The sequence below is a fragment of the Podarcis filfolensis genome, assembly GCF_964270895.1.
Source record: "Podarcis filfolensis genome assembly, chromosome: 11".
Classification (NCBI taxonomy): Eukaryota; Metazoa; Chordata; class Lepidosauria; order Squamata; family Lacertidae; genus Podarcis; species Podarcis filfolensis.
Genome location: NC_139613.1, coordinates 15,904,408 through 15,924,933, shown reverse-complemented (window position 1 = coordinate 15,924,933; position 20,526 = coordinate 15,904,408). Strand labels below are relative to the sequence as shown.

At 38.8% G+C, this 20,526-nt stretch overlaps 1 protein-coding gene and 1 long non-coding RNA gene across 4 annotated transcripts in view; one reads left to right on the top strand and one right to left on the bottom strand.

The window, feature by feature from the left end:
- The window catches only part of ZFR (zinc finger RNA binding protein), a 34,920-nt gene extending 14,948 nt beyond the window's left edge, over nucleotides 1-19,972 (top strand). Inside the window, exons 8-20 of one of the 2 annotated variants that reach the window (XM_083575570.1) lie at nucleotides 98-380; nucleotides 1,070-1,266; nucleotides 4,137-4,256; nucleotides 4,640-4,785; nucleotides 5,159-5,321; nucleotides 5,817-6,022; nucleotides 7,044-7,194; nucleotides 8,508-8,649; nucleotides 13,190-13,287; nucleotides 14,119-14,214; nucleotides 16,934-17,045; nucleotides 17,208-17,305; nucleotides 18,563-19,972. In XM_083575570.1, coding sequence (XP_083431696.1) covers nucleotides 98-380; nucleotides 1,070-1,266; nucleotides 4,137-4,256; nucleotides 4,640-4,785; nucleotides 5,159-5,321; nucleotides 5,817-6,022; nucleotides 7,044-7,194; nucleotides 8,508-8,649; nucleotides 13,190-13,287; nucleotides 14,119-14,214; nucleotides 16,934-17,045; nucleotides 17,208-17,305; nucleotides 18,563-18,742 — 1,992 coding nt within the window. In that variant the 3' untranslated portion in view covers nucleotides 18,743-19,972. The remainder of the gene's footprint in view (nucleotides 1-97; nucleotides 381-1,069; nucleotides 1,267-4,136; nucleotides 4,257-4,639; nucleotides 4,786-5,158; nucleotides 5,322-5,816; nucleotides 6,023-7,043; nucleotides 7,195-8,507; nucleotides 8,650-13,189; nucleotides 13,288-14,118; nucleotides 14,215-16,933; nucleotides 17,046-17,207; nucleotides 17,306-18,562) is intronic. The other variant, XR_014539536.1, reaches the window with a different exon arrangement.
- Nucleotides 11,325-18,683, bottom strand: LOC310744507. Of its 2 annotated transcripts, XR_014539582.1 has the most exons (3): nucleotides 18,545-18,683; nucleotides 13,139-13,320; nucleotides 11,325-12,423 (listed from the first exon to the last, which is right to left on the bottom strand). It is a non-coding gene; the product is annotated as an uncharacterized lncRNA (long non-coding RNA). The 2 variants fall into 2 exon arrangements; XR_014539583.1 differs by lacking the exon at nucleotides 13,139-13,320 and having other exon boundaries at nucleotides 18,545-18,677.
- Nucleotides 19,973-20,526: the final 554 nt, after the last annotated feature.

Sequence of the window (20,526 nt, the reverse complement as noted above, 5' to 3'; positions counted from 1 at the left end):
TAAACTTTCATGCTCTTAGAAGTACAGACAGGATTCTAAATAAACGTTGAACAGTTTTGTAGATTCTGCTATTAACTTTCTTCATTGGTGGTTCTAGGTGGTTAAGCTTCATACTAAACTTGGCAAACCCATTCCTTCAACTGAACCAAATGTTGTGACCCAGGCTACGTCTGCAACATCTGCTTCCAAACCAACTGCTGTCTCTTCAAACATTGCAACTAACAGCAGCACTGTGAATTCTTCCGTTTCATCTTTGGCAGTGAAAATTCTTACACCTTCCGCCAATGTGCTACTTAGCACAACATCCAACAACAAAGCAACAATAGTTCCAACTAATGTTGCTGTAAAGAAAATATCCACACCCAAAATTAACTTCGTTGGTAAGTACTGAAGTATTTTAGTGAGAACTTCAGCAAGATACACTAAACAAACTTATGCAAGAACAGGTTTTAAATGAGTGTCTGCTATGATTTTAACAACCACTGGAAATTCTACTTTTCTCTCTGCTTGGCTGCATGAAGCCCATCAAACCAAGCATCTGTTTGCAGTTCTAAGCACTGTCTCTCTCATGGCAATGTTTGTCTCATACACACAAATTGCTACTCAGATGGTTTAGGAAAGTATTATATCAACACTTCTCTGCTCCAACACGCCTTTTATTAGAGATTACAATACTGAGCATGGGGCTACCATGTGGAACACAACTCCTAATGTTGTATGAACAATGCATTTTCAATAGCTGTCATAGAGTTTTGTTTGGTCAAGGCTTAGCATGTTCATGTCTTGCACCCAATTATCCTGTCCTCTTGAACGCCCCAGGCCATGCTGTCATTATTAAAACCGTATAGTTTATTTGAACTTGTATTTTATTTATTTTAACTGTTTATGTTACCTGTTCTTTGAGGAAAATACTACAGTATTGTGCTATGGTTTGCTTGCTTGCTTGTTTATTATTTACAGAATATCCAGGTTTTTAAGCAGTAGGCCAGCCTCCCCTTGGTTGTGGCAAGAAATGTGACTTGAAAATGTAATGAAAATTAATATTCATTTGTGAAATGTTTCATATTAGGTGGTAACAAGCTACAGACAACAGGAAGCAAAGTGGATGAATTAAAAGCAGTAGAAAATATCAAAACTACTCCTTCTATTGCTGCAGTGCAAACACAGGAAATTAAGCCAGATATGTCTGCTGAATCAGTAACATCTACAGCTCTTGCTGCTTTGCAAAGTGAGGTCCAACCAGTGGGTCATGACTATGTCGAAGAGGTATTTATTCAAAAACTATGTTCATTAAATGCAATTAAACAAAACTGCTGAATTAATGTGTTAGATTACTTTATATGGCTCAGAAGTGTGAAATAATTAAATTAGCTTCATTTCTCTCTGTGAGGTAACTACTTGGCTATTTTGTCTATGAAAGAATTTGCAGTGAAGTACTAATAGCGTTGCTGCTGACTTCACAGCCTTTATCTTCAGTTAAACTAGAGTGTGAATACTGAGACTGTCTTAACAAGTCTGATCACTGAGGACGTGGAGTGTCCTTCAAAACTGATCATTCAGAGTTCCAGCTCCAAAGGACCAGGTAGTGGGATATATAGCAAGATGGCAATCATTGGGACATGTAGCAAGATGGCTGTGTCTTGTAAAACAGGAAAGTGATATGGCATATTACAGGCATGTCCAAAGTCCATTTCGGGGGCCTAATCCATTCAATTTAATCCGGCCCCTGTGGCCGTATATGTCCTGGGGTAAAATCCTAAAAAAAGCTCTCACGCATGTTCACTTCATCAAATCTGGCCCTCTTTGAAAAAAGTTTGGGCACCCCTGGCATATTAGAATCAAGTGTTGACACTGATTTTGAAATTTTAGAAATCTGGAATAGTGGTTACATCAATATAGTGTGTTGATATGTTGCACAGTTGCACCTACACTGTAGTGTGCCATCAGTATTACTGATGAATTTGTGCTTTTGCATTCACAGCATTACTGAGTGTCAGCTTTCACTCAGTAAAAGGAAAGAGAAGAGATGAACATGCAGTAGCCTTCCACTTAGTGAGGATTCTTAACTTTCCTAACTATTGTTTTTCTCTGCATGCTGCTCTGAAAATGTTCTCAGAGCAAATGTAGTATTAGGGAATAGTGTATTGCTTGATAGCATAGTTCTGAATGATTTACAATAAATAGCATTTTTAACAAATCTGAAATATCACCTTGGAGTACCTCATCAAAATTCAGACAGTTAAGAATTAAACCAACAGTTTTCCAACTTAATTTTTTAATGAATTCAGATGTAAGCACTCTGAAATAAAGTGGTTTTTGTCTGTTTCCTGAAAGCCATCAGGAAAGAAAAGGAGTTAAATGCCTCTGCTGGGAGCTTCACAGATGGGGCAACATTTGAGAACATGGTAAATTTAATAGCTACTGACCTTAAATGGCAGAGACACAAGTGACCTTCCTCAGAAGATCTGAGGCTCAGGACAGGATAGATGGACATTCTTTCAGGAATCCAGGTCCCATATTGTGTTGGGGGGCATGTCTCATAGGTCTGGCACAGGTTCTGATTAGGCCTTTGAAACCCTTTTCCCCAGACCATGGCCAGCTGCCACATGTGTTACATATGTGACAGCAGATGAGAGGCAGGTAAGGACATGACTCCAAAGGAACAATCAGGAGCTTAAAGTGAGGGGCAAATCCACACCATAAACTCAAAGCACATCAAATGCATATTTAAAGTACGTGACTTTCCCCAATAAATCCTGGAAACTGGTTTGTTATGGGTACTGGGAATTCTGTCTCTGTAGAGGGGAAGTACAGTTCTCAGGATTCTTTGGGAGAAGTCATGTGGCTTAAGTGTATTGTATTTGCTTTAAAAGTACAGTGTTTCTTTGTCTTGAGTTCCCGATTGTTCCTTTGCAAGCAGGGCTTGCTGACAGCGAGTTCTACTAGGAAGTTCCCCATCCGGAATCTTGTTCTCCAACCTCAGTGTAGGGTTTTCAAGGTCATAATCAGCATTTTGAAGTGAGCCTAGAAATGCATAGATAACCCCTGTATCTTTCAGGACATGCGTTACATGCAGGGTGTAGATCTTTTAGGATCAATATCCTAAAAGAAAATATTGAACAGAGAACAGAGAAGTTTGCTCTGTTCAAAATTCTAGTCACTATGCTCTGGACCAGGGGTCAGCAACCTAAGGCCCATAGGCCGGAAGCAGCCTGTGGAGGTTGTTTGACCGGCCCATGAGCCGCGTCCAAACTGAGCTGCCCGCTCACGCGCTGCGCTAAACCGGCGCGGGGACTTTCTTTCGCGCCGCTGGAAATCGTGTCTGCGCAAACGCTAAAAAATGCGTCTACACGCACACAGACACCAAAAATTGCGGGCACATGCGCGATCCAGCCCATGAAGGGATCTCCGCGGAAACGATCTGGCCCAGGCAAGATAAACCTTGCTGACTCTTGCTCTGGACTGTAGCTTCCAAATTGCCTTCAAAGGCAGCTCGATCCAAAACACATTAGTAGTTACTGTGCTTGCTCTGGTGTTTAGAAAAGATTTTAACAGTCAAAGGACATCTATAGAACGGTGTTTTGGAGTAATAGTGTGTTCTTCAGCGATTGAGAATAGTGCCTCAACATAGTGTCCCAAAGTAGAACTATTGCAACTTGCTCCAGAAAAATCCAAGGGGGGTTGGAGTGGCAAGTTACCTTACTTAAGGAGGTGTTTTAGCTGCTGTGGCTCTAGCAGAGACATTTGCTATATGAACTAGTTCACAGGCGCAGGATAGATCTAGATTTCTGAAAGAGGTGCTCGCATGGGTAGAAGTGCTTTGTTGGCTATGAGAAACAAAAAGCTTTGCACTTAATCTGGAACACAACAATTAACTTGGAAAACAGGTAATTCAACTTTGATATTAGACAATAGCAACAGTAAGAATAAATATTTGGGTCAAAGTTGTGTTTTTTTAAAACCTAATAGAAGTCTGCTATAGCTGGTTAATACAGGTTCTCTGTCGCTACTATTGCATAGATCTTATGCCAGAACATGTCTTTGTGTGAAAAATTGAGAAAAATCAGTTCAGTTTCTTTATGAAACCAAATTGTGTTAAACAACCATTTTTATACTGCTTTTTCTTCATTTTTAAGGTACGGAATGATGAAGGGAAGGTTATTCGTTTCCATTGCAAACTTTGTGAATGCAGTTTTAATGATCCTAATGCCAAGGAGATGCATTTAAAAGGAAGGCGGCATAGATTACAATATAAGGTAAGTTGACTGTAGCAGCGTAAATGGTCTAGTTCTGACTGTCTCTTTCAGTAAATTTGATGGTGATTGAGTTTTACTTGGTCTCTTCTAGGATGAAACCTAAGCAGGTAGTACATCTATTTTGAGCACCAACTGTTCCCTCCCCCAGCTGAACTATGGTAGCCATATAGTGTTTGCTCCACATATTAAGCTACTTATATGTATTGCAAGTGAAAGTATTGTATGAGGAGGGATGATACTGTAACTTACTGTTTGCTTCTCATAATATTTTTTAATATGAAGGATTGTGTCTCTGACTGAATTGCAGTTTTTGCTTTGTCTTGGTGAAAATAATTGGATCTGACCACAGAAAATAAAATGAAAATTCTCCTTCTCTACAACAGAAAAAAGTAAACCCAGACTTGCAAGTAGAAGTGAAGCCGAGCATCCGGGCAAGGAAGATCCAGGAAGAAAAGATGAGGAAGCAGATGCAGAAAGAAGAATATTGGAGAAGACGTGAAGAGGAGGAACGGTGGAGAATGGAAATGAGGTAACATGTAGACTATAATAGCGACCAGTGTACATTTTGTAAACCTGAATTAGTTTTCATTCTGTGTAACTATATTCCTATGGATGCTTGCCTTGGAAAACCTGGATTAATTTTACCTTTAAATAAATAATTGACAGCAGGCATAGAAAATATTTATAAAGAGTAAGAATGGCTTTTTATGGGTGTAATCCAGATCCTACTATGAATTCTGTAGCAAATACAGAATTATTGAACCTGCAGCATCCAATATCTTTTTTAACATTTGAAGTTCCCAAAATTAATTTTGGCGGGACCTGAATTATTGAACATATTGTCAATAAAAGGTATTTCTGCATCAACTGAAAAGCATATGTGATTTCATTCATATACTTAGACGCTATGAGGAGGACATGTACTGGAGGAGGATGGAAGAAGAGCAGCATCATTGGGATGATCGCCACAGAATACCTGATGGAGGATATCCTCATGGACCTCCAGGACCTCTTGGACTACTTGGTGTTAGACCAGGAATGCCACCACAGCCCCAGGGACCAGCTGTGAGTAATGTTCGCATGGTCTCTCTCCTCCTGATGTATTTGGTGCCACAGACTGGGGGTGGGGGGAACCTAGTAAGTCAATCAGGTCTGCAAATTATGCCTAGGCTTAGTAGCTAAGCATTGGCTTCTGCTAACCAACTGTGAAATCTAGAGCCATAATGATGGCACCATCATATTACATGCGTTATCAGGACACTTATTCCATCATCAGCTGTAATCTGTAACAAATAATAGTAAAACTTGAAAACCTTCCTAAGTCTTGGTCTGTATCACCCCATTTATTTTCCAGAGCAGGGAGAGCCTTTAGCCCTGGTGGGTTGTTTTGATGCCAACCAGTTCTTAATTTACATTTTTTAAAGATCTCATTTTCTTTATGTGAGCTCTCTTAATGCACTTTGAGGCGGAAAACTTGATAATTTTAATAAAAAAGCAAAGAACAAACAGCAGGAAAACATAAAATGTATCTGATTTTTAAAATCCACTTTCTGTATTCAGCCTCTTCGTCGACCAGATTCTTCAGATGACCGTTACGTAATGACCAAACATGCTGCTATCTATCCAACTGAAGAGGAACTCCAGGCAGTACAGAAAATAGTTTCTATCACTGAGCGTGCACTGAAACTTGTATCTGATAATATGACTGACAATGAAAAAAACAAGAGCAAGGAAGGAGATGATAAAAAAGAGGGCGGTAAAGACAGGTATGTTTTATTGCCATTGTTGCTTGCAATCGTTGTGCTTGGAGAGGGACTAAGACAAAATGGAGCATTTGCCCTACTTCATGCCAACTTCTTAAACTTCTGCGCCCAAAAATAATGGATTCTGTTATCAGAATAATGGATCCCTCATTTTTGCCAATGAAAGTTGTTTGCTTAGCAGGCATTCTCCAGAAGCAACTAGGAACTGCATTCCTTCAACAGCAACTGCATTTTGTTCATATGAAAAAGTCCTTCAGCTGTGCAATAGATTCTTAGCAGCACTTCAGACTACTTTTCCTTGGCTGAGGCTTTATCCTCTTGCTGATGGTAGTAGTAATAACAACAACAACAACAACAACAACAACAACAACAACAACAACAACAACAACAACGATTTATTATTTATACCCCGCCCATCTGGCTGGGCCTCCCCAGCCACTCTGGGCGGCTTCCAAAAAAAATATTAAAATACTGTAATAGATCAAACATTAAAAGCTTCCCTAAGCAGGGCGGCCTTCAGATGTCTTCTAAAAGTCTGGTAGTTGTTGTTCTCTTTGATATCTGGTGGGAGGGCATTCCACAAGGAGGGCGCCACTACCGAGAAGGCCCTCTGCCTGGTTCCCTGTAACTTAGCTTCTCACAGTGAGGGAACCGCCAGAAGGCCCTCGGTGCTGGACCTCAGTGTCCAGGTAGAACGATGGGGGTGGAGACACTCCTTCAGATATACTGGACCGAGGCCATTTAGGGTAGAGAAGGACTAGCCCAGAACTCCACCCAGTGTGAGAAATGCCAAACTTTTTATTGCACCTCTTTGCTGTCTGGATCTTTTTTCCAAAACTTTGTGCTTTCCGCATAAAAATGTACACTATGATGTATGTAGAGAATGACAGAATGCACACTGTCCTCACGGGGGTCTAGGGTAGTGTGTTGCACGTGAAGGGCTCTCCCTGCATTAGACTTATTTTCTTTGAGCGCTTTGGCCCTTGAAACACCTGCTTCTCACCAAGACTTCATTTTTGCGCAGGGCTTTGAAAGGAGTCTTACGAGTGGGAGTGTTGGCGAAGGGTTTGCTGCTCCGAGGAGACCGAAATGTCAACCTTGTCTTGCTGTGTGCTGAGAAACCTACTAAGACATTGCTGAGTCGCATTGCTGAAAATCTGCCCAAGCAACTTGCCGTATGTATGGTCTTGAAAACATTTGGTATTTTTCATAAAAAGATTGAACTGGGGCTCTGCCAGTCAAATTTCCTCAGTCGTAATTTACTTTGAAGTAGGTGGACTAGTAATGAGCTATTTTCTAAATACAGGTATAGGTGCTCCGCCATCCTATAATAGGAGTACTCCTAGCCTCTTCACGGCTGTAGGAAGGCTGGAATAAGAGTCTTGTAGTACTCCTTGAGGATGGGGAAGACGGAAAGAAAAGAACACCTCCCTTCCCAGTCTCCTTAAAATTCCACATTGTGTTATATAATGCTAAAGAACTCTGGTAGGAGATTGGCTGCCAGTCCCAAACATGATCATTTTATTGTTGTATAGCAGGTGCAGGGACCTCAGGCCTGGGGGCTGAAGGAAGCCTCTCTGGCTCTGAGGACTCTCCCCTGGGCCACATGCCTCACTAGCCCTACTTCTCACACCCCTTGAGGGTAGTAATAGTAAAAATTTATTATTTATACCTTGCCCATCTGGCTGGGTTTTCCCAGCCACTCTGGGCGGCTCCCAACAGAATATTAAAAACGCAATGCCAACATCAAACATTAAAAACTTCCCTAAACAGGGCTGCCTTCAGATGTCTTCTAAAAGCCAGATCGTTGTTTATTTCCTTGACATCTGATGGGAGGGCATTCCACAGGGCGGGCGCCAATGTAGGTCTTTCAGGACCGGTGTTATATGGTCTCGGCGGCCAGGCACCAGTGTAGCTGCTGCATTCTGGATTAGTTGGAATGTGCCTTTGAACTCTGCTACTGCTTCTTGCTTGCCTGGAAGGAGGATGGAGAGTGGTGTGAAAGTACGTCTAGAAACTAGCCTGCTAATTAGGTAAAAAATGCACCTGTTACTCGACCCATTTTTCTCTCTGGGTCCTCTCACAACTGGAATGGGCACCCCCCCCCCAGGCTACCCAGAAAGGAATGTTAGCCCACTTTTGCTATATTCATTCAGGGGGCAGGGTGGATTCTGCACAGTGGGGAAGCAGACCTTTATTTTTCCTTTCTCCTCCATCCTAAAACCTTCCAATATACAGTGGGAAGGCCTTAACCTCATAATGGCCACCTGCTCCTTCCCTCCAGGATACTGTAAATTTGTTACAGACTCAAGTAAGCCAGTTCTCTCTCACACCTTACTATCCTTTAATGTATGAATTCATGATTTAGTCAAGGCACGGTACAAAGTACCTTGACTAAACTCCCAAGCAACTTGTGATGAACCTCCAGGTGTTTTAGACTAGTCCCTTTTTGTGTGAAAACATTTAGCTTCTTATTTGCATTCTTTAGGTAATAAGTCCTGAGAAATATGAAATAAAGTGTGCAGGACAAGAAGCATCCATCATTTTGAACTCCTGTGTGGAACCTAAAATGCAAGTGACCATCACGTTGACATCACCAGTGATTCGGGAAGAGAACATGAGGGATGGAGGTTCGGAATCTGTTAAAAAATGCTCTATTTTAATTGGCTTATTCATTCTGTCATAAACGGCATTAAATCCTGGAAGGCAACATGCTGGCATGTGATACACATTTAATGGCAATTCATAAATCAAGCAGTCCTGTGTGTTTTTCCAAAACCTATTTTGGACTTATTCACTGCAACCAACAACCTCAGATTTCTGGAAAAAGTAGGTGTTTTTTTTAAATGTGCAAACCTGTCTTTCTTTGGAAAAAGTAAATGTTTATGACTCAAATACCTGCAAGTTGATAATCAAGAAGTCTTCCTCCCTAAGGGAGAAACTACACCAGGAAATTATATTGTATGTTTGAAACTGGATCAGTCTTAGCCTTGACTTATATGGCACTTAGTTAATTTTTAAGTTCAAAGTGATTCTGGCTTTGCTTGGAGCAAGATGTGTATTTTTTTCCAGTTTTTTGAGGTTGGTTTCTGGACTGGAGTATAAGACAAAGAGCTCCTAATATTGGTTGGAGTGTCTTAATTAAGTAGTACATATGCAGTGTGTTTATAGTAAAGAGTGATAGCTGAGTTCAGTTAAGTAGACGTTGGAACTTTAAAACTCAGTATGTATTTATGACCTGTGCGATCCTACTGGTGCCAGCAGTGTTGCTTTAAGGTCTCTTCTATAATTCTTTGAAAGCTACAAATGTTTTTAAGCCAGCAAGCATGATAATTTAATGTCTGCAATATGTTGGCTCTATTTAGAGGTCAGATAAAATGAACTTTGTTTTCTTTTGTCTTGTGTTGGTCAAAATAAACTTTTTGCAGGCACAGTAGTATTGCTGGCTAAGAATCCATAAGCATAGGAAGTAAGGCTCTATTTAAGTTCTTGTTAGTGTAGAGTGAGTGTGCTTGTGTACATACAGCTGTGGAATGAATTCTTAGCATTATGCTTTCAATATTTGAATAATTGCTTATGTTATTTTTTAAAAGTATAACTATTCTAGAAGCAAGCTTTCTCAAAAAGCTTATTTTTTTAAAAAAAGCTTTAATATTAATGTACATAGTATTTTTCTTCCTGGTTTTTAAAACACTGCTTAAATTTACAGAATACCATTGGCTTTTAAATTCTGAGATAATCACAGATAACTTTGCTTGATTGCCCTGAGTTCAGTTTATTTATTCATCGTTACCAAACAACAGAATGAATGTCAGACATCACATTTGGTTATATGCAACCTGTAAAGATTTGGCAAAAAAAGGAAAACGTGGGTAGAAAATTGCACAACTATTTTGAACACGCTCTTGATGCCATTTCACTGTGCCAGTTAATTTCACGATCTGACTTCAAAAGAAAATAAAGCTCCATTTTTTTGTCTGACCCAAACATTAATTAGAGTTGCCATTCTAAGTTTGATAATACTAAGTTTGATAATATTAATAGAGGAAAGCAAAGCTTTTAAAGTTTTTGAATCATTTCTTCAAGACACTGAGCAGCTTAAAATGAATATGTGAAAAAGTTTACCTCTGAAATATGTGGTTTAACTGCAAATTGCAGTAAACAAGACTTTTATAAAGATCGTTGTTTATGTGCTGCAAAAAAATATATGGTATACTCTTAACTGCAGCTCTTAATGCTCGGTGTCTTAACTTGGTTGATGGAATCTAGCTGGCTTTTGGGAGTTGAATTCAGGTGGCAAGGAAGGCTTTGCTGAAAGAACCCAATTTGAAGTAGATGTATTTCATTTGCTGGTTTAATAACATCTTATGTAATCCTATTCAGTTGCAAACTGAAGGGGAAGGAGAAGGTAAACACAAAACTGTTAACCATGTAGGATTTTTTTCTTTACAGTTTTGTGCACTTAACAGTTAAATTTACAGAATTTACTCCGGATATAAAGATTCTGTAACCCATGCTGCGGAATGTGTTTCTTCAGCAAAGTGTATATGTTTATGTTTTTTATCCTTAGCTTATTAGCCCCGGTCCAAAGCCTTCTAGCAGAGACAATTGAATCCTGTCAGGGATTGCTGCCAAGACATCGGAAGGATTTTTGACCAAGGTTTTCTAAAGCTCAATGTCACACCTGCCATATTTTTGAGGGGGTTTGGTTGCATAGTCCTAGCATTTACTGTTACTTTTGTGTTTTGTCTTTTTTTTCCTTCTTGTCTTTGTCTCTCTCTTCTCTAGAATTAAGCAGTGTTCACACTAGCTTTGAAACAGTTGACTGGGTAATACTTAATTCACACCTGGAATTGAAAGCGCATGTCATACCTGTTAACTTTTTAATAACGAAATAGTGTGGACACAGCATGTCTTATTGAAGATTAACCCCTTATTTTTAGAATACAAGAAAAATAATCCGCACTTAAAAAAAAAACTATGGTTGAAGCTAAGAGGGCACACTTGAATTCTGATTCATTTAATTTTAGGACCAGTTTTTAAGGGGTTAATCCACTTGGAGTCTTTATGCAAAAATCCACATATAGGAAAGTCTTTTTAATGGATATCCAGCCCAGATAAGCTCTCAATTTCTATAGCTGCTTCAGCATCTTCTGATGGCTTCAAGGTTGATTTGCAATGGGTACACTCTATCTCCCACTGAGGTCAATGACAAATCTCAAGCTTAATAGAGCTGGATCACCCATAATCTTGCTTGTCAATTGTATATGGGTCTCTGGATCATTGCATCATTTTTTTTTTAAAAAAAGTAGTGCTTCGAAATACAAGTGTTTTAATACCATTATTTAAATAATAATAATCCAGGACTTCAGTGATAATTAAACTGAGTCATTAACACTATTTTCTTGCAAGTATTTTTTAGGAGAGTATAAATAGTTTTTATGAAACAAAGCTTGCTCCCACAAGCTATATAAAATAGAATAAACTCTCCCTATTTTGTCAGAACTATGAACTGAACTTTAAATGTGTCAATTATCAAATCGTACTGCTGACTTTGGCCTCAGTTGACTCTTTTCCCTTAAATTTTCTCTCCTTTCACTTGATACATCTATAATCCTAATGTCTTCTTTCATTTGCTTTGAAATCTCTCACTAATGTGACTCATTTTTCACTTCACTGTATCTGTATAGCTCATAAAATTCACCATGTTAAAATGGCATAAATCCCATTGCTAAAATGTTTAAGACTTGTATATCCCACTGGTAAAATATTAATATAAGCATAAACAAATGAATTTCCTATGAGAGGTGTACAATTCAGGCATAGCATACTAAATGAAATTGAAATAATTCTGTGCACAGCGGAAGTGTCATTTATATAAATTCTGGCTTGCATTCTCCTGACCTGTTTCTCTTCATTGATGGCTGACCTTCAAGCCAAATCTGTTAATATCTTGGTTTACGTTCTTTTCCTAGTTGCTGTGTTCCATGAGTCTTTGATTTGCTGTTATGAGTATGTTTGCTTAAATTAGACTACATTTTAATGTCCCATCTGCTGAATAATCCAGGCAAAGTCTGGTTGCATTCAACATTTATTTTAACAGCAATTTTGTATTGGCAGAAAATTAAAAAAATACCTAGAAATACTCTTGGCTGCTCAACAGGCAGTTACAACATATTTAGGAACAGTAATTATAACTGACACAAAATCCTTGTTTGGAAAATAAGAATTTACCAGATGCAGTGTTGTTCTTTCTATCACACTGCTATTGCTTCTGCTTTTTCTGGTTTTGATTTTTCCTCTACTTCCTTCTCTTAAGACTCCTCTTTCTTGTTTTCTTCTGGTATACCCCTGGATGAAATTGGGATGGATATACACGGCATGCACCTTGGTGCAATAGGAGCCTAGAGGGTTTAAGAAATACAAAAATGTACAGGTGCTCTTGACTTGAATTTTACAAAGTATTTCACATCCCTTCAGACTCCATAAAACCAAAAAATCTGGATTGTTTCTATAAGTATAGTTTTACCTTACCTTAATGTGAGGTATCCTAGTACATCATGGGTCTTGACTGCTCAGGAAGAATTTTGACCCATTAACTAGGACTAAGTCTGAGGTAGCATGCGGCCATTTTAAGTTGTCCCAACAAACACAGGGCACAATCCACTGGGAAGTTGTTCTGCACAAGCACCATTAAAATGGATGGGAACTTAACAGAAATGCCCATTCAGTTCAGTGGGGCCCACACAGAAGAACTTCACAATAGATTTTGCTCACAGTTTGTTGTAACTTTTGCTTCATTCAAGTGGATTTTTGTGTTCCTTCTGTCTTGTGTTTCCTGTGCTGGTGCACTGTGTCCAACCATTCTTCCTTCAACATTTTAATTTTAGGGGAAATTTATTTTTCCAGAGGATTTTTTTTCACAAATAGATGGACATAAAAAAATAAGATTGAGAGCTAACCTTGTATTATGCTCTTGATTACCTTTTGTATTGGGCTCAATGACCACATACAGATTAAGGGATTATTACTACTATATACGAATACATTGGAGATAGGGATTGCAATATAAATGGCACGTGTGACATGGAAGCTAATTTAAGGAAGTGTCTTGCTCACCTGGTCAAACACCCATTCCTCACTGCATTTTGCCAATTCAATCCATTTTAGATGTAACCTCGGGTATGGTGAAAGACCCACCGGACGTCTTGGACAGGCAAAAATGCCTTGACGCTCTGGCTGCTCTACGCCACGCTAAGTGGTTCCAGGTTCGGAACATCATTTTACTTTCTTCTTGTAGCCTTATGAGAGAGAGAGTAGTTCAGTTGTTCGGTTGGATGTTAAACTATGCGGAAAAACTAAAGGTTGCCCATAGTAAATATGTGTATATATATCTATTATGTGTACTCATATATAAAATTAAATGACATGGGGGAAATTAATTCATCTTGGAAGATCTGTATAGAAGAACCGCTTTATGCCGTTCTTGCCAATTTGACGTCAACTTGTTTTTCTGGCCACCGAGATAGCGAAGTTGAAAGCTTGACTCGCTGGGGGAAATCGTATGTTTTGTATTGGTAATGTGTTCCATAAGGCTGCAGAGTAACTTTGCTTTAAATAACAGAATGTGTGTTTAAAGCTTTGTGTGTTAGATGTAAGACTTTTACCCTTTATTTCTTGAAGCTTATTAAGTGTAGGGAATGAAAGGTGAGAAACTATTTGGTTTGGTGACTTTGCACTCCAGCAAAGGTACGACAGAGAAACCAAACAGATTCCCATAGCCTTTCAGTCTCTCTACTTGTTAGCTCTTTACTCCTGTATTTCTATTATAGGAAGGTAATTGTATTTTCTGTACAAATGAACCAAAGTGTGCAGGAATTCAAGGGATATTAGTCTTGTATAACCTGTGCACCTTGACTTCTCAATTACTAACCTTGGCATAAAATGCTTCTGTAAATGGCAGCTCCTGGAATGTTTCATGTGGCTTGTTTCTTTTCTGTGTCTGAGCTTCCATTGAACAGTGGTGTTTTAGCTTCTCTAAGAGGCCTATTTTCTATTGGTGCTGGGATTGATTAACTTGATTTTGTATTGCCCTCAAGGCTAGAGCTAATGGTCTGCAGTCGTGTGTCATTATCATACGTATTCTTCGTGATCTCTGTCAGAGAGTTCCCACTTGGTCTGACTTTCCAAGCTGGGTAAGTACTTCCTTTTTGTTTATTTCATTTATGAATAGTTTCCTATGAAGCATCTCTTAAGTTATTTCACAATGCAATAAAACAATTGCATACATAAAAACAGTTGCAAAACTAATACAGATACTGACTAGGACAATAATATGCTTAGTAGCCTTGTAGAAAGAGGGAAATATTCAACAGACACCAAAATGACAATAGAGATTTCTGGTGCTCATTTCCTTCAGATGCTCCATTTATTTGAAGGCATTCATTTGTTTAAGAAGTGAGGGTATCTATAACATCAGGACAAAGCAAAACATTTTGAAATGCATGTTCCTCTAAAGAACCGTGATGTAGGGCTAACGTGTGTGAGAAAGCTTCTGAACCAGAAGGCCTCATTCTCATTTTTTAAACAAGATTTACATACCATTTGATTGTTGTGAAACTTATAAGTGATTTACAAGAAATATTAAAGTATCAATAAAAATGATTTTAAAAACCCATTAAACATTTAATTGCCGATTCTCTGTGTTCTCAGAATTATGCATGAAATTCTTTTGAATATCCTTGCAACTTTGGAATTTTATACTTCACTTAAGCAGCTGGATTTATTTGCTGGCCGTTGTGATGCCAAAGAGCTCCTTGTGCTTATACAAGACACACTTGTTGATTACATAAATCTGTATTTCCAGTAATTTTGATTCTGTCTTTTTAAGGCATTTGGGCTAAAGAAGTCTATTTCCCTTTTTATATGCAGAGATCCCACTGACACAAAATATTTCTGCCTGATTTAGGGTGATTCCTCCCTCTTCTAGTGCCCCCACTTTTTATGAAGAGTCCTTGACCCTCTAGATGCAGTTTATGGGACATTCAGCAAGAGGAGGGGGGAAATATGATACCTTGGGTACCCTAAGCTTAGTCACTTGGATTTCACAAGAGACACTCTTAGCACTGCTATTATTCTCCTGTGGTTCATCATCTGTCAGTCTTCAGTATGGCGGTATCTGCACTTTTTGAATGCACTCCAAATGAACATCAGGCAGGCGCCTACAGTATTGTCATTTAGGTTCCTGCTTAAAACTTATTTGTTCACCCAGGATTTCCTGGGTAAATAGCTGTATAGATTTTGCATTTATAATAATGATGATGATGATGATGATGATGATGATGATAATTTTATATTTTGTTCTTAATGCTGGCAGTATAGAAATGCTTGCAAGTTATTAAACAAGTTGGTTAAGCAAGCTTCCCTTTGCTTACACAACTATTGGATATAGCCAACATATTTTAAATTGCTAATGCTGTCCTTCAGGGGCAATTACAAAACAGTGCACAAAATAAGTATTAATTTTGAAGAATTTGAGGAGAGCTGGATCTTTCTAATGACTCTTGCATTCCTTTTATTTATGAAAATTGCAAGGAGTATGGGCTCTACAGAAGATGTCCCTGTAAGCTCTGCATCTAACGTAAAACACAGGCCCTTCACCTGTGAAATTCAGGATTCTGCTATGAGAGGCATTCCGTCAGCAACAAGCATTTCAGCTGTCCAGGTGGAACAATCTCCTTCTCCACAGCCATTTGCTCTTCTGGGGGTTCTCTTGAACCTGCAGAACAGATTATGGAGGGAAAGCACTCTTGTACTAATGGGATTCCCTGTGCTGGCTTCCACTAGCACACTGGGGTAGTTGAATCCAGCCCATGTTACTGATAAGGCTCCACAGATTCTTGCAAGCCTTGGATATGATCATTCTTTATGGTAACCCCTGAGCTACTCCCAAGGCCTCTGGTATGTGTAGAAGTCTTAGAAGAGCTGGGGATGAGCCCCTTATTTCTCAGTAGGCTTCAGAGATCCTCTGAAGGTGTAAGTTTCTCGTGTGTTTTTTCTGAGCATCTTCAAAGTCTGGTATGAAGTGAGAGACAGTCATTTCTCTCCCCCCAAGTTCTCTGCATATGCACCCAGTATGGGCTAAGAGACTCCTCTGAGTTCTCTGCAGTGTGCAGATTTGTAGTTTTGTTTTGTATTACCAAGGCTAGGTGATGGTATCTGATAATCACATATATACCCCTGACTATTGAAACTGTATGCAAACATTTGTGTGTGTTGCCTTTGGCTTAGATTCTAATTTTTTTGTGAATGGAACTTCATTGATGCTCCTGTTGGCAGAAGTTCACCAATTCCCCCTCCAGCCCCTTGCCCCCGCCATCTGTTATGGAGGATCAGGGGGCTCTCTGGAATGGCATGGGACATTGGAGAATACATGGGAAAGGGGAAATTAGTGAAAATCTGCAGAGGGGCAACTCACAATCCAAGCATTTTTCATATTTTTGCAGCACAACTCTTCAGTGTTTTATGCAACAGGACCCTATTTTCATGCCAAGATTGCATCTGATTCCAGCCTGCATTCATTTCCTTGGTTCATTTATAGGTTAAGCACATTTTTAATGAAAAAGCAACAACATTAGACTCTATCGTGGCCTCCACCTAGAGAAACTTGGCAGTGTGAATTGATATAGGCAACTCTTTTTTTATTAAAAGGCTTTCTGCAGGTGTCAACAGTTGCTGTATTGGTTTAAACTTGCTTATATTTTCTGAGCTGCAAAGTTTTAAGACTGTGTTAACAGACAGCCATTGCTCATAAAGTTATCATGTGCTACTTACCAGCTGATGGCATTCTACATTTCGTGTTTTAAACTAAAGTGTGGATAGTGGTTTATGGTTACATCTCTTTGTTTTATTTAGGCAATGGAATTATTAGTAGAGAAGGCAATTAGCAGTGCTACTGGACCACAAAGCCCAGGAGATGCCTTAAGAAGAGTGTTTGAGTGTATATCTTCAGGAATTATCCTTAAAGGCAAGTAGCAGTCATAGTCCACACTTGAAATTCTGTGTTAAACTGATTGGTTTGTCTACTTTACACATTATTTTGTTACAGTATAGGAAGAATGAAATAATACTATCTTCATGAAATTAGTAAAAAGAAAAAAGAAAATAAAGTTTACTTTTTTGTTTATAGGTGGTCCTGGCCTTTTGGATCCTTGTGAAAAAGATCCTTTTGATACACTTGCTTTAATGACAGATCAGCAACGAGAAGACATTACTTCAAGTGCACAGGTAATTAAAAGTTCTCATAAAATAGTTAAACATAGTGAATATCTGATACACAAACTTCAAAAAAGAAAAAAAGAACCTGATCTGAAAAATGTGCTTCCTATATGCTGTAGTTTAATTTCAATTTTCCATTTTAATTTTGTATTAAACGTACTAGGCACTTAACAGGTCTCTAGGCAACTTGCACCGAAGAACATACACAAAAATACATCATGAAATAGAAAAGGGGGAATCATATTAACATTTCTGTGGGTGGGTGGGTGGGTGAGCCCCTCCACCATAGCAGTAATAACAACGCTGGCAGCAGAGTAACAGAAACAAAAATTATACTCCCACCCAGTAACCAGCACAGCCCACCTCCCTAGTCCCTGTCAATGCACCTGTTGGAGCAGAGGAAGAATTACTAGGGTCTTTTACCAATTTTACAAATCACTGCTTTTCATCTTAAAGGATGTGAAGAAAAAGGAAACGCTATGTCAAAAATAATACCAAATTCACTATTTTTTAAAACTGGTTGAAGTAATGATAAAAATCAGGAGCAATATTGATAGTGGCTAGTCAGGGAGTTACAATTCAGGGTAGCATACAGAAAGAGCCCAACCCATGTTATAGACCAGGGTTGGAGAACCTTTTTGGCCAATGGGACAGATCTATCTCTCCATACCCTGCAGACCAACATTGACAGGTGCTTGGTTGGGGGAGATAGTTATCAACCAGGACTGAACTCCCCATGCATCAGCTGATGCACAACAAATTCATTCCTGCTTCCTGTAGGATTTGGGTGCACCAGCACACCTGATCTGGTTTACACACACAAACCAAGCAGGATTGAACTCTGTGCTTCAGTCCTTTCCAGCTGCAATACACAGCCGTGTTTTTACCTGCCCAACAACCAGTGTCACATGTGAGCCACCTGTGCGGCAGCTGGATGACAATGGTTTGAGAGGCCAAATTTGGCCCATGAGGCAGAAGTTCCCATCACTCTTCTAGATAGTTTCACTTCTGAAGGCAGAGGAAATACAGCATTTTGCAACATATTCTACACAGGGGACCAATTCTGCTTCACTATGCAACTAACATTTTGTTTTCAAGGAACTTTCAGAAGCTATATCATTAATTGAAATTCCGTAAAGCTGTATTGTATATATAGAAGAGTTTTAAATACTCATATGTATGGTCTTGAAAGTGTCTTACTAAAATGAACATGCATCTATTTTTAGAAGTTTAAATAATTCTGATAACCTTTTTCCTCCTCCACAGTTCGCATTGAGACTCCTTGCATTCCGTCAAATTCACAAAGTTTTAGGAATGGATCCCTTGCCCCAGATGAATCAGCGCTTCAATATTCACAACAATCGTAAAAGGAGAAGGGACAGTGATGGAGTTGATGGCTTTGAAGCTGAGGGGAAGAAAGACAAGAAAGATTATGATAACTTTTAAAAAAAGAAAAGAAAACTGTGTTTGGTGTTAACAGAGGCCATTTGTTCTCTGATTTTTTTTTCTCAATGTCTGTTAAATACATCCAAAAAAGTTAGAAAAATTACTTTTTGTGTGGCATTCACACCATTTTTTTTAGGATGTGCAGACTAATTATGGTAGAAAGAGATCACAAATGGAAACTATTCTGACTTCTAGCAGACCCCTCATTGTTTAGTTTCTAACTTCTAATGTATGATTCTTGTTTTCTCTTCTTTACGTTAAGTAGTACAATGTATACTTAAATTCCACTGTATTTAATACAGTGTTTTGTGCTTCAGTTGCTTTGTGTATTTTGCTCTTTTATTTAGAATTTTAAGTTACCATTGACACAAGCTGTAAGTTGCTTTGTATTAGAAAATGGTAAATACAGTCCTTCACTTAATATTTTATAGAAGAACACTTTTTGTAAAGTGGGTCTGCAATATTATTTCTCCTAAATGTGAAGCGTTAACACAAACTTATCCTGCTATTTAAGTGCTTTCAATTAAATGTTTCTGCCAAATCCATGGCATTTGTCTCTTTAGTGATATAATGGTGTACTTAAGACAGATTTGTGTTACTCTAATCAGGTTTGTTGTTAGTTATGCATTAGCAGTATAAATGCTGAACATACACAGTTTGGATTTGCTGCAATTTTAGCAACTGCATAATTGATTTTAAAAATTGCATGACTTTGTTTTTAATAGAAGGGCTTTAAAAAAGTATCAATTTAGGTTTCATGCCTAGGTCTTTGTATGATTGACTTTGATATAGCAAGGCCAAAAAATAAATTTCTGAAATTTTGCCGAAAACATTAAGAGGGTATTTTTCCCTTTGGGAAAGAGCTGGCTACTTGTTTTCAGAGAGCTTATCAGTATGGTAGCTCTGAATTAAAATAATTGTTTGCTATATCAGTGCCTGTGAGATTGCTCCTTTTGCTATTTCCTTACCAAATTATTCAGTAACTTTCATTTTAGGTCTACAACCTGAACGTAGATACCAATCTTTCTGGAAATTTGAAGGTTGTTAAAGAAAATAGCAGAAAATTATTTGTGGCCATAGTGTATGCTTATGTCTCCTTCAAACAACTAAATATTATAGCAGTGCTGTAATTCAGGTCTACATCTGGCTGTTGATGTATGCTCTGGTACACAGATGTGATTTGTTACAACACTACAGTGGAATCTGCAAATAAAACTAAAATCTATTAAATGACTTAACGTTCATTATACACGGGGAACATACACTTTGCTTTGTCTTTCTGAGTGGATTATGCTAGTTTTCAGCACATAGATTTAACATTGGCAACCAGTGGTGTCCATCAGCCAATGGAATAGATTTCCACAATAGCAGCTTCCCTCCCCCCCCCCCCGCAATCTGCTCCAGATTCATCCATCCAAACCAATTACAAGAAAGGAGATTCTGACTAAACATCAGGAAGAACTTTGACTGTAGGTGCTGTTCAACAGTGGAACAGACTCCCTCGTGAGGTGGTGGACTTTCCTTCTTTGGAGGTTTTTAGGCCATCTGTAATGGATGCTTTCGTTGAGATTCCTGCATTGCAGGGGGTTGAACTAGATGGCCCTTGAGGTCCCTTCCAACGTACAAAATATGATTCTGTAGGTTGAGGGGCACCCTCCAGACCAGACTGTAGAGGAGGTTGCAGTAAGTGGGAACCCATGTGATATTTATGTTGCCAGGTGTCCCTAAAATTTCTTGAGAAATAGGAAATTGTAAATGGTTGCCTGATTTCATCAGAGACTGCC